This window comes from Pongo pygmaeus, chromosome 4 (assembly GCF_028885625.2).
Source record: "Pongo pygmaeus isolate AG05252 chromosome 4, NHGRI_mPonPyg2-v2.0_pri, whole genome shotgun sequence".
Lineage (NCBI taxonomy): Eukaryota > Metazoa > Chordata > Mammalia > Primates > Hominidae > Pongo > Pongo pygmaeus.
Genome location: NC_072377.2, coordinates 14,521,635 through 14,535,132, shown reverse-complemented (window position 1 = coordinate 14,535,132; position 13,498 = coordinate 14,521,635). Strand labels below are relative to the sequence as shown.

General features: G+C 42.2%; 1 protein-coding gene across 7 annotated transcripts in view; it reads right to left on the bottom strand.

Annotated features, from left to right (window-relative positions):
• The window catches only part of TRIO (trio Rho guanine nucleotide exchange factor), a 371,165-nt gene that overhangs the window by 353,605 nt on the left and 4,062 nt on the right, over nt 1-13,498 (bottom strand). Inside the window, exon 1 of one of the 7 annotated variants that reach the window (XM_054489152.1) lies at nt 5,682-5,692. The exons of 4 other annotated variants lie outside the window; for them this stretch is intronic. Coding sequence is in view for 2 of the 3 variants with exons in the window: in XM_054489146.2 (XP_054345121.1) it covers nt 3,711-3,792 (82 nt within the window). In the remaining variant the exon portion in view is untranslated. Of the gene's footprint in view, nt 1-3,710; nt 5,376-5,681; nt 5,693-13,498 lie in introns of those variants that run through there. 2 more of the 7 variants (XM_054489146.2, XM_063664669.1) reach the window with 2 other exon arrangements.

Below are 13,498 nucleotides of genomic sequence, written 5' to 3'. Positions count from 1 at the left end.
CTAAGGCAGGAGAATTGCTTGAACCCAGGAGGCAGAAGATAGAGTGAGCCAAGATCACACCACTGCACTCCAGCCTGGGCGACAGAGCGAGACTGCATCTCAAAAAAAATAAATAAATGTATGTTTCGGCATCACATGTGGCCTTGGTTACAAAGTGCCATCCTAGACCATGCAAACAAAAAGAGGAGCTTCAGTGGGAGAAAGGGATGAGTAGGGAAGGAGATCTGAGAATAATTCTGCACTGGTATTCACCAAATTCCTCACCTGTGACACAAGTAAAATAGGCTGTGTACCAGTAAATGTGTGATAAATGGGCGCTAACACATGATGTCTCTTTAAGAGCATCTCAAATTTCATTTTCACTTTGAGGGCAATTTCAATTAGGTAGACTTGAGCTAGTTGATCATCTTTTATAATTTTAATTTCTACATTATTCCCCAGCACATTTTTAAAAGAGGCCAAAAGAGAGAAATCTGCCTAATCATCTTGCCTCTTTAGACTATAAACTCCCACTGGACAGAGTATTATTTTTGTCTTCTCCAGCTGTATGGCACCTGGCATGTTGACGTTGCTCAAGGGATAAACAGCTCATTCATTACACAGTGTCATGTATATTAAATAATGTCCATAAAGTCCTTTGAAGATGAAAACCACTTCAAGCGCTAAGTAATTCTGAGCTAGGCATTTGAAACTGGGAAACAAAGATGACAGTCCAAACATCATGAAAAGGTCACCCCCCGGAGGGAGGCACTGCACTAAGAGACTCTTGTTCTGACAGACCTCTGGTCCCTTTGCAGGCAGACCAACCCCAAGCTGCTCTACGTGTTCTTAATATATATATCACTGGGGAGAAGGTTTCAAAACACCACAAAGAACAACAGTCCTTAGAGGCTCATTTCTTTCAGGGACTGTGCCCAAAATAAATTTCAAAGCCACACAAATTCTTCTTTCTGCGATGTCTCTTTTTTAATTGAGCTGGAATACTCTGTACGAAGTGTCAACTCAATTCTAAAACAGGCACAACGAACATTATTGCAACAGAGCATATGCGATTTTATGCAAATTAATGTCGTTTCTGTTTCAGAGTCTAACAACATACTCTATGTCTTGGTCTATATGCTGGTGAGCAGAGGTGACTCCAATATTCAAGAATATAAAGCTCAGCCAGATGCGGTGGCTCAGGCCTGTAATCCCAGCACTTTGGGAGGCCGAGGCGGGCAGATCAGGAGGTCAAGAGATGGAGACCATCCTGGCAAACATGGTAAAACCCTGTTTCTACTAAAAATACAAAAATGAATGAGCTGGGCGTGGTGATGTATGCCTGTAATCCCAGCTACTCGGGAGGCTGAGGCAGGAGTATCGCTCAGGAGGCGGAGGTTACAGTTAGCCGAGATCGTGCCACTGCACTCCAGCCTGGTGACAGAGCAAGACTCCATCTCAAAAAAAAAAAAAAGAAAAGAAAATATAAAGCTCACACTAGCAGAAAAACAATGACACCGATTTTTAATGTTAATATCATTTTCAGTAGAAGCATAGCAACTTTCCCAGAATGTTTAAAAAACAATAAAAGCTAAAGCATCATCAGTTTCCACTTTTTCAGCTCTGCTCTTCACTATCTCAAAAGACACCACCAGGACTGAAACAATCTACAGGGAAGCAAAGTCTCTCTCTCTTTTTTTTTTTTTTTTTTTTTGACTGCAATTTCCTGAAAAGTTAACCCAGGGTTTTCCACAAAATTTCCAAATATGCCATCAAATCACAACTGAAACCTGGTCAAATCTTATCCACAATCCCCTCCTTCAAATAGAGGTGATTTCACTTTTTCTAACACCAAAAAAAGGGGGAGTGGGAGTAGAAAAAAATTGAGTCAAATTCCTCCACATGAGACGCACGTCAGAGTAGGAGACACCAGCACAGGCAGATTCCACCTCAGGCAGAACCGACTGTGCGCGTGGTAACCTTGTCCCGATAGCCACCTGAGCTGGAGCAAGTTAAAAACCCTCTCTGAGTTCCATTTCCTCAGGTATAATGTTATCACTGCCTACTTTGTAAGGGGTAGGAAAATTAAGTGGCTTATACGTAGTAAATACTCAATAACTGAAGCTGTTTCAAAATCTGGAATGTATCACAAATTTAGCCATGACTTTTTGTTCTTTATTTTTATTTATTTATTTAAGAGACAGGGTGTCATCGCTCTGTTGCCCAGGCTAGAGTGCAGTCGCACAATCATGGCTCACTACAGCTCAAACTCCTGGGCTCAAGCAATCCTCCCACCTCAGCCTCTTGAACAGCTGGGACTACAGGTGCACGCCACCAAGCCCAGCGAATTTTAAATTTTTGGTAGATACTGAATCTCACTATGTTGCCCAGGCTGGTCTCAAACTGCTGGGCTCAAGAGATTCTCCCACCTCGGCCTCCCAAAATGCTGGGATTACAGGCAGAAATCACCGTTTCCAGCCTCATCACTATCTAATTCCAAAACATCTCCATTAGCTCAAAAACTTTCCCCAGAATGTTTGACCTATTAGCAGTCATTCTCACTACCCCTAGTCATGACTTTTTACTCCCGGATTTTTTTTTTTTTTTTTTTTTGAGGCGGAGTCTCACTCTGCCGCCAGGCTGTAGTGCAGTGGCGTGATCTCAGTTCACTGCACCCTCTGCCTCCCGGGTTCAAGCGCTTCTTCTGCCTCAGCCTCTCCAGTAGCTGGGACTACAGGCGCGCACCACCACGCCCAGCTAATTTTCGTATTTTTAGTAGAGACAGGATTTCACCATGTTGGCCAGGATGGTGTCGATCTCTTGACCTCGTGATCCACATGCTTCGGGCTCCTAAAGTGCTGGGATTACAGGTGTGAGCCACAGCGCCTGGCCTATTCCCAGTTTTCTAATATCAAAAGCCCTTCTCCATTAAAATATTAATAAACGAATTATGATTTTTTTCTTGCCAAAATGTGTAATCATAGAAAAGGGTTGCTAGAAATACAGAGGCCAAATTTTCCAGAACACAATCTAACAAGCATGAGGATGTTTATGGGCAGTATGGAACATAATATATGAAACTGAGACTGTCTCCCCAAGTCAGGGACATAATATCCATGTCATCATTTAATGTAGAAAAACACAGAACAGGCCGGGTGCAGTGGCTCATGTGTATAATCTCAAACCTTTGGGAGACTGAGGCAGGTGGATCGCTTGAGCCCAGGAGTTCAAGACCAGCCTGGGCAACATGGCGAAACCCCATCTCTACAAAAAAAGATACAAAAATTAGCTGGGTGTGGTGGCACATGCTTGAAGTCTCAGCTACTTAGGAGGCTGAGGCAGGATCACTTGAGCCCAGAAGGTGGAGGCTGCAGTGAACCGAGATCATACCACTGCACTCCAGCCTGGGCAAGAACAAGACCCTGTCTCGAAAGAATGAGAGAAAGGGAGAGACAGGGAGAGAGAGGGAGACAGGGAGACACAGGGAGGGAGGCAGGGAGAGGGAGAGGGAGAGAGAGACACAAAAGAAAAATACAGAACAGCAAATGAAATCCTAAGATCTCACCCACCAATCCATGATTTCTAGGACTGAGTGCACATAAACTCAGTTCCCAGAAATCCCGCACTGAGGCAGAAACATAGCTGCTTTGAATTTACCGCAGGTGGTTTCTGGGAAGAAATATTTAGTCAATGAAGGGCAGTAAGCAACAGTCTTTCAAGTCATGACTCACAGCTTACTCCAACACATGAACTCAGCTTCTCCTCCTCCTTGTAGAATGTACTGGATCCCTGAGAAAGGTCCACTCGACCCATCCTCCTCTACACACCCGTTCTCACTGGCTCAACACCTTCCTTTTTATTTCTTCTCTTTGGCAATTTGTACGTTGAGATGAAGATGACAAACTGTTTTTCCCACAACAGGTGTCCTTTTTATAAACTGTATGAAATTAATCTCCCTTTCTTTTCTGGCGACTCCTGATTTTTCAATTTTGTGCTCCGACATCACCAGAAAGTAAGCTGTTGATGGAGTCTGGCAGCTCTTTTCTTAAACATGTCCCTGGGGAACTGCAGAGCATTACTTCATCTGTTTTGTTTGGATGACTAACTGACAAGGCACTGAGCTGAACAGAAGCTGACCACTAACTGCTGATTTGAACAGTTTAAACTTGGGGGTGGAGGTTCATCTATCACCGTGGTGTGGGTTAGCATTCTCAAATTACTTTCTGAATATTCTAGGATTAAGTAAATAAGTAAAGATACGGAGGATAAAAGGAACCAGGTTTTTCACTGTCAGAGAAGGGAATTACAAATACGGAAGAGGAAAGACTAAAATGCACCCTGTGGTACTGTACTGGAATTGGAGACACTGAGTATAAACACATGGTTTTTATCACTGAGAGGTGCAGAAAGAGATCTCAATCACGTGTGCATATGTGTAATTAATGTCTATGTGTATGCGTACATACACACACATACACGCATACACTTCTTAGCTCTGTCTACTGAGAGGCCCTAAAAGCAATGACAACTCTGTAGCAATGAGCATGCTTAGTGCCTAGATCGTGTTTCTAAATACCATTCTCTACTAAAATGAACCATTTCTCCAAGGGCTCCTTGGAGAAATGGCTGATCCCAGCCCTGGGGCAAGGAAAGCACAAGGTGCACCTGGAACAGTTTATTGTGCCAGAAAGTAAGAAGGTGCTCCAAAAAAATGATGGAGACAGGTCACAAAAGATAAAAGAGCCAGGATGAAGGGGCTCCCACTAGCCAAATCTTAGATAATTGGAGTATCAAACTAAGTGACAGCAAAGGATCATAGCTCATTGCATAAAACAGGAATTTCTGAGGCCATACTTACATAAATAAATAAGTGGAAGAGAAGGGAAGCTCTTCCTTACAGTACAAAGTCAACTAAATACAAAAGGAATTACAAAGTTAGAAAAAAAAATCAACATTTCGCAACCATCATATTAATAACTGATTCAGGTGAAGATCATCAATGGATGCTACAACTAGCAAACGAAAGAAGGAAGAGGAACAGCCTCAAATTATCTCCCCACAAAATGCTAACTAATGACAAAGGGACAAGTAGGGTGGAGAGACCTGCAAGTCATCACCTGAACCAAGTGATCAAAGTGCAGCACGTCACCACAGTGGGACAGTGGGTATCACATGTTCCCAGACATGATGCTCCAAAAAGGATGCAGCCCTTCTGCCAAAAATGCACAGCCTGAATCTAGTCGTGAGAATCAGGCAACCCTAACTGGGGGGTAGTCTTTAAAATAACCACCCTGTAATCATCAAAACTATCAGGGTAACAAGGGAGACAGGCTGAGGAGATGTTCCAAATTCAAGGAAACCGAAGAGACACAACAAACTAAATGTAACATGGTCCTGAATGAGATCCTGGACCATAATTTTTTTAACTGCCAAAAAGGACAATCCTGAGACAATTGGTAAAAAGGTGTTAAAGTTAGTGATTTAGATCATGATATCGTATCAAAACTAATTTCCTGATTATGATCACTATGTAAGAGCATGTCCTCACCCTTAGAAAATATGCACTGAACCATTTAGAGTTAAGAGACATCATCATATTTGTAACCTACTCTCAAATGGTTCAGAAACAAGATAATATGTAAATTAGCTACATCCAGAAAGAGAAGCAGAGGAAGACAAAGCAGAAGTGGTGAAATACTTACAACTGGGGATCTGAAGCTGTTCTTGCTTCTTTGAGCATGATGAGTTCTGCCTACTCAAAGTAAAGTTTACCCCCCCCACCCCCGAAATAACTTTAGATGTAATCCACAATTAATACATGGACCAACTAAATGACCAAAAACTACAGCAAAATCACAATTCAACTAAGTTAATTCGGACCTGAGCTTTGTATCACCTTTATTAGTTTAAAATAAAAGATATACTGCAATAGCAGGTCAAAAGCAACCCAGGGTCTTAAAGGCCAATCCTTTTAATTCTAGAAATCTTCAAACGGAAAGAATTACATAAAAATGTAAAAGCTTGAAAATTTTAGAAACTCCTAGGGCAAACTAGGAGGAAGTGACTTGTAAATGTTTAGAGCGCAATCTACCTTCTGATTATACAGTGTCTGCCTTCAAGAGACCAGCATTTCAATCATCCTGACTGAAATATTAAAACTCCAAAGTAAACATGGAGTCACACAGAAAAACAGAGCATATTCCCAGTGTGGAAATGATGCTCGAAAACAACAGCTCAGAAGTTTTATGTGGGCATAAACCTGAGCAAGCATCCCATAAAATAATGCCATTGACTGTGAGGGGACCACATGAGGTGTGGCTGATGAGAACACAACCCACACACAGAACAGCCTAGGACACGTGCCTAAGACAGTGGGAAGGAAATGACCCTGCTTCCCCCGACTAAATATCATCTACGTGCACATTTTGATGAATAACAGCAAAAACATGAGTGGCTGCAACAAAACAGCTATATATAGCAAAACCAGGAGTGACCACACCCATTTTATAAAACCAACCCCAAAAAAGCAGCTCAGCGGCGCCCTCCTGCCCCTCACTCCCCAGCCCTGTTCCTTTCCTAAGTTAGAAAGGAAGCCCTGGTAGTGTTCTAATGTGTCACACACAGCCAAGGGCTGAGAAACCTCCCTCCCTGGCCAGCCTCTCCCCGCCCTTCCCGTACTCCCCACCCCCACATTAACGGCCACAGAGATTTCCTATCCAACACTTGAGTCCAAGTCCAGACAGCCAAGAAAACAGAGGGCCAAGATTTCAATCAGGATTTCTCCCCAGACGGTGAGCCGGGGGAGCCCGTAAAACTCAACAGAGCCAACATGCCTCCACTGGAAAGCTGGGACTGCTAGGGTTATTTACGTAAAAGGTAACATCAGTTTTAATTAGGTGAGAAGAGGAAAGGCACAGAAACTAAATTACAGGGCCCAAACCAACATGAGAAAAATACTTGCTATAGCCTGGAATCTTTCACTCAACTTTTATTTGGTGTGAGACTTGTAAATTATAGCTTTGATCCTCAACACACGAGTATACACAAATTCAATTTTCGGGATTTTAAAATGAAAATCCAGGAGGCTGTGGGATGCTGTATAGAGGAGGGGTCATGTCTACTCTCTCCTTCCATTAGAGAGGGAAGGGGCATGGAGGGGGCTTTGTAATCTGCCAGCCCTGGGCTTAAATTCCAACTCAGGCCCTCACAGAGTCAAATGGGGCAGGCAGGTCGCTTGCCCCACCAGAAGCAGACATCCTCATCCACAACCCAGGAATGGCATCCACCTGCTGAAGGAGGGGGAGCTGCTTGTATCCAAGGAAAAGTATATAAAACACTCTGCACAGTGCCTGGCAAAGTACAGGCCCTCGGATGGTAAAACCAGTGGTGGCAATACAGAGATAACAGTGAAGAGGAAGATTTTACCAGGTTTTCTTAGAGGACAGGTTGGGACTTATAGCTTTGGGAGGAAAAGAAATAAACACAGTATCTTAAATCTCATCCTATGACATTGCAAGCAGGTTACTACTTTGCAGATGTGCTTATTTTACTTTCCTATGGAGCACAATTCCAAAGGTGCTATCTCATCCCGGGTGACAGGGGTCCTGGCCTCTCTTGCTGTTCCCTGGCAGCTGCTGTTAAAGATTTAGAGGATAGCAAGGGTGTGGCAAGCATGGCCAGGGGCAGGCTGTTGCAAGGCTGCCATCCTACTTTCCAAAGCCTCCACCGTCCACTCTGCAGATTATCACCGAAAATCTATGTGATTCCACCTCTATCTTGCATGGCTTTCGAAGGCTTCCAGCTCTTTGGTTCAGTGGACAGCTTCCATCTTACAAACAGGCTGAACCTTATGAAAATTAAGCCTCCAGCAGAGTTGAGGCTGGACCTAATAAACAATGCCATGAGGTATGAGAGAAAGGCCTAACAATGAATCCTGCAAATTCTGCAATTAAATATTGGAAAAGTAATATGTATACCAACCAACTAACAAAATTCACCTACTAACAACATTCTGGCACTAAATGACTCTACAGTGAAGCCCCTGCCATGAAGAGCTGCTCTCCTATGGGCAACCCGTCAGGATGCACTGATCTGAACTGGCACGTGAGTAAAAGGTACAGCCTGAAACCATCAAATTAGCACCTGTTCTCCAGGCTCCTGGACCCAAGACATATTAGGGTAAGTGCAACAAAATTTAGATGGAGGTGAAGTGACTCTTAAAAAGTGTGAAATACGGGCGCAGTGGCTCATGCCAGTAATCCCAGCACTTTGGGAGCCCGAGACGGGTGGATCACGAGGTCAGGAGTTCAAGACCAGCCTGGCCAAGATGATGAAACCCCGTCTCTACTAAAAATACAAAAAAATTAGCTGGGCATGGTGGCGGGCGCCTGTAATCCCAGCTACTTGGGAGGCTGAGGCAGAGAACTGCCTGAACCCGGGAGGCAGAGGTTGCAGTGAGCCACGATTGCGCCATTGCACTCCAGCCTGGGTGACAGAGTGAGACTCCATCTCAAAACAAACAAACAAACAAACAAACCGAAATACATCCTGCCCCTGTGCGATCTGGGTTCGTTTTTTTGTTTTTTTCTTTTTCGAGCTAGTAATGCTCCCTCGCATGCCAGCTTTCATCACTCTGGTACTGAAAAGGGCAGTGAACGCTGGGAGGAATTTCTCATAATCATGAATTTAAATTTTTTTGAAAACTACCTACAAATGAGAAATCTATTTGTTTACTATTAGACTAATGAGGGTTTATTCCAGTGATTTAGATGTCAAAATATTGGGCAATTTAAACTTTGGAGATTTTATTGTGTGAAGCTAGTTAGGTGGAAATATTTATAACACTCCAGTCAAAGCACTGTTTTTCAATATTTGTGTGGTTCAGCTTCAGAATAAATAGAGGAATTGTAGCTTTCGGTCCTTATCATTTAAAACTTAAACTAATAAAGTTATCCAAAAAACAACAGAATTTTTATGCTATTCCTGCAGGCCCTGGCATATCTGTCATGCAGAACAAGGATGAACTTAAAAAGTAAACACAAATAGGAAAATGCAAAACTTTCAGAATACAAATGCCAAAGAGTGCCCTCTCACAGGTATCAGTGGCATCCTTCAATGGCAGCAGCAATCAAAAATCACTGTGAACTTGAAATAGTGGATGGGTCAATGCAAGAGGAAGCAAAGCAAAATGAATAAACAATGGAGATCAATTTATACACACACTGTTTTGACCAACATCTTAACGACTTCTCATATGCACATCATTTTCAAATTAACAATCTAAACATTTTGCCTGAAAACATTCATGTCATTTATACATGTCACTTCATATATACTAGGAAACATGAGTTCTTTGAAAATAGATTTCAAGTATTAGTCTCTGATATATTCATTCATTCTTGCATTGAAACCACCTATTCCACAGAAATCCAAAGAGGGGTATTTTATGACTTTCCAAGAGATATATCTACATACATACACAAACACACACACACACACACACACACACACACACACTATGAAAAACCAGGCACCAACAAACCCCATTTAAAAATATTTTAGGATTATACGTTTAAATTTGAATTGTGTTTTTCTCAAGTTCATGCATAGCTTTATTTTATGGTTATGAGTCTTAAAAGTAGGTGGGGCTAACACTTCATAAATTCATTTATTAATTATCAATACTGTGAAATAGGTAGCTGTCAATTATATACAAGAATGCCTAAGAACGGAGGGCAAATGACCTCCTATAGTTACTCATGTAGGAATGAAGCCCTTCAGATGAAACTTCTCTTTCTTTCGCACCAGGAACTGTGAGGAGCTGAAGATCATCCTGCATGGGCCACTTGTCATCTTCGATCTGGACAGCAGCACAAATCACAGGAGTGGGAAATTTTGAAGCAGCAAAAATGGTAACTGTCTATAGCTAAAGATTATTGTCTTTTAAGTCAGATTTGACTTATACACCAGATAGATTTCCAAGTTAACACGTATTACAGAATCCCAGGAAAGAATCTTTATTTCCCCCATCTATCTTTAACATTACCCTAGATTACCCCCACGCAATTATAAGAAGCTAGGTCCTACATAGCGAAGTATGAACACAAATATTACTATCTTTCAAATCGATATAAAATCTTTCCAAATTAACTCAATTTTGTTCAAGTTTACTTAGAGAATAATTACTTATATGAGCTTTGGCTTTTGTTGGTATCATTGGTTCTATCTGCATTTCCTCGATTATGAGTGAGGCTGAATATGTATTTTTTGGCCATTCATACTTCTTTTAATTGTTTGCCTATTTTCTTTCTAGATAATGTCTTGTCTTAATTGATTTGAGGGAGCCCTTTACTAATTACATATATATAATCCTTTTATTTGTAATAGTTTTTCTCTCAGTTTATTATTAGCCTTTTTTTAATGTCACATTTTAAAATAACATACAGTTAAACTGTGTGTGTGTGTTGGGTGTGTGTGTAAAGGTCTGTGAATTTTAACACATGTAACCAGAATACAAATCAGTTCCCCATCCTTCACCTGCCTCCTGCACCCTTGTAGCCATACTCCCCCACCGCCTAACTCCTGGCAATCATGCCCATCTGTTTTCTGTCACTACGGTTCTTTTTGCCAGCGTCATATAAAGGAACTCATACAGCATGCAGCATTTTGAGACTGTCTTCTTTCACTTAACATTAATGGAACGGCTATACTATAGTTTGTGATCTATTCACACCTACACAGTTTCAGTGCTAACAACAACAGACAGCAAGGGGCCCCTTGGCCTTCCCTGCAGTAAGCCAGTAATGGAGCAGCACCAGCTCCCCCTCCTTTCAGGAATGGGGGTCCACAGAGCAGCCAGGACAAATCTGCTGCCGCTCACTGAAAACCCTCCCCAAGAAAAACCTCCTGCAATTCATCCCTGTCCATAGCAGGGCTACAGACTGTGAGAAAACAAGCCTGATCAACTCACGTGGACACCACAAAGTCAAAGTACCCTAGACCTAGAATCCAGTCTTTGTGTTGAGTAAGTTTTCATGAAAGCTTTCTCTGTCAGTGTAACTGCTAAAATGCACTTATTTATGACAAAGCCCAAATAGGAAGATGCCTCCAAAACACCTGCTCTAGACTACTCTACAATCCTCCCCCACCAGACAAGAGTAGACATGTGGCTAATTAAAAGAGCCAGTAATCTAAAACTCAAGTATGTTCATCACCAAAATGAGGTTTTACATTTCCACAGCCCCTCTGCCATCAAATGGCACAGGGAGAAATCTCAGAGGTCAATGCCCTCTGCCACCCCACTCGTAGCCTCACTCTGGTTTGCTCTCTCTCTCCCCACATATAACCTTTCCCAGGGGGCAGGTGATTAGTAATTTGGGTTTCAAAGGGCTTCCTTATGTGGAGAGGGGACAGAAAAGAGGAAATTAAGGTAACAACACAACGATTCAGTAAGCAAATTAAGTGTTTCCATGAGTGAATGAGAAGGGAAAATGAGTGTTTATGCACTTGTTAACCATTAAACGTGAGAGCAAGATTCCCCATAAGCAAGACTGTCCGCACAGAAGGCTAAGTAACATCAAAAAGCTGGGAGTCCTCACTGGACAGTCCAGCCAGGTATCTCCCTTTGAGATTTACGAACTGGCAGGGAGCTGGGCACCTTGACAGTGAGAGCAAAGTCCTGTTCTGCAGGCACAGGGGGAGGAGACCAGGGGTCCAGCAGGAAGCCAGCAGCACATGCAGGGCCCAGCAGGCCTCTGCCCACTCCTCTGTGCTCCCTTCCCCTCAGTTCAGAGGCACAACAATAGGAATTCCCAGAACAGCTCCTGCTGAGTAACAGCAGCCAGAATTCCTAAGTGCAAGAGTCACTGGGAAGTCTCCCTGTTCATTCCCTCTCCCAGTGGCCCACTGAACAGCGCGTCAGCAGAACTGGAATAGGACGAAGAGAACCCTGTGGCTGCACATCAAACCTGCTTACCCCTTGCTCCAGCTGGGGACCCAGCCTGGTCCCTGCAGCCCATTCATTAAAATGAGGCTGAGAAGATTCAAAAGACAACATTTCCATCCACCAGGCCAACCACACCATCACCCTTGTCAGTTTGGCCAAGTCTATGCAGCTGAGTACTTGGAAGAAATGGGAGGACAAGGTCAGAGTGCCCACTTTCCACCAGAATACACTGGGATTCTCCCAAAAATCCAAGTCTTCACTGTCCAGGGAGTCGCTACTATTTCCTGCCAGTGGCGCTGTTAAAATTTTGTCAAGACAATGCACTTAAGGAAATAAAAGCCAATTCATTAGAGAATTGAGGAGGAATGGGGGGTGTGGTGTTATCACTGCTTTTTGTAGTAAAACACAGCTCATCCCTATCAACAGTGAGTTTACTAGGCAGTAAAGTGTGGCTATTGATTAAGAATTAGACTTTTCTCTGGAATTCTGCCAAGGTTATGAGATAAAATTTCATTTTCTCGATAGTCAAGTAAATAAACTTAAAGTAAATATTGAATACAGCTGACTTAGATTATGACAGCTTCAAACACACCTTTCACCTGCACTTCAGAACAAATCTCAAATTTATTGTAACATGTAAAAGGTCAAAAAAGACCACTGAAATTACATATTTTTAGGGTACATTTAAGAAACATATTTAAACCATATGCTTCATTTTGAACACCACCACAGATTTCATTTAAATCTGGTTAATCATTTAAATGGTGGAAATGCCTTCTTTAAATTTTCATTTGAATCTTAAATAGTTAAATTGCGAAAGGAAAAAATACAATATCCCACATCAATATGTCGGTTTACAAGGTCTCAATGAAAAGCTTCTTTCAATGATGACTTTACTGCACTTCTTTGATTTCTCGAAAGTCACTTAGAGGAATTTTAGAAATCTCCTTGCTTTCCTCTAAAACTGACTGTGCCACCTAAAAAGGAGAAACCAACATTCACTATCAAATTACATTTCCTTCAGTTTCCGTTTTTGAAATATTGAGGGTAACAAGGACCCACTTTGTAATACAATCATTATTGGTGCTCACAACGACCAAAGCTGCCAGGCTTCTCAATACCAACAGAAGTAGCACGGCCCACCCCAGGCCAACTACCTAAGCAGCATTAAAGGCATAAATATGAAGAAAAGCTTCCCTCAATACTCCACAAGGAAACCGTCATATCAAAATATATAAAAGTATGTGTGCTTCTCCCTAATAGACTTGATTTTCTTCACCTGTTCCCTGGAAAGAAAGGGGCTGCAGGAGGAGTCCAGAATAAGATTTAATAATGAAAGAAACCAAGCACAACAGGACGTGATGCTTCAGAATAACCACAAACCTTTATTCTCCAGATATTCATTTAACGCCAACCTAAAGCGTGCCAGGCAGGTTAAAAATAATGCATTTATGTAAGCACCCCCACCACACACACACTGTCTCGCAAGGTTAAATAGGGAGCTCCGAAAGAATGATTTATTGTCACGAGAACAGAGCCCCAAAATAGATTGGCAATAAAAATGATTGGTCCCAG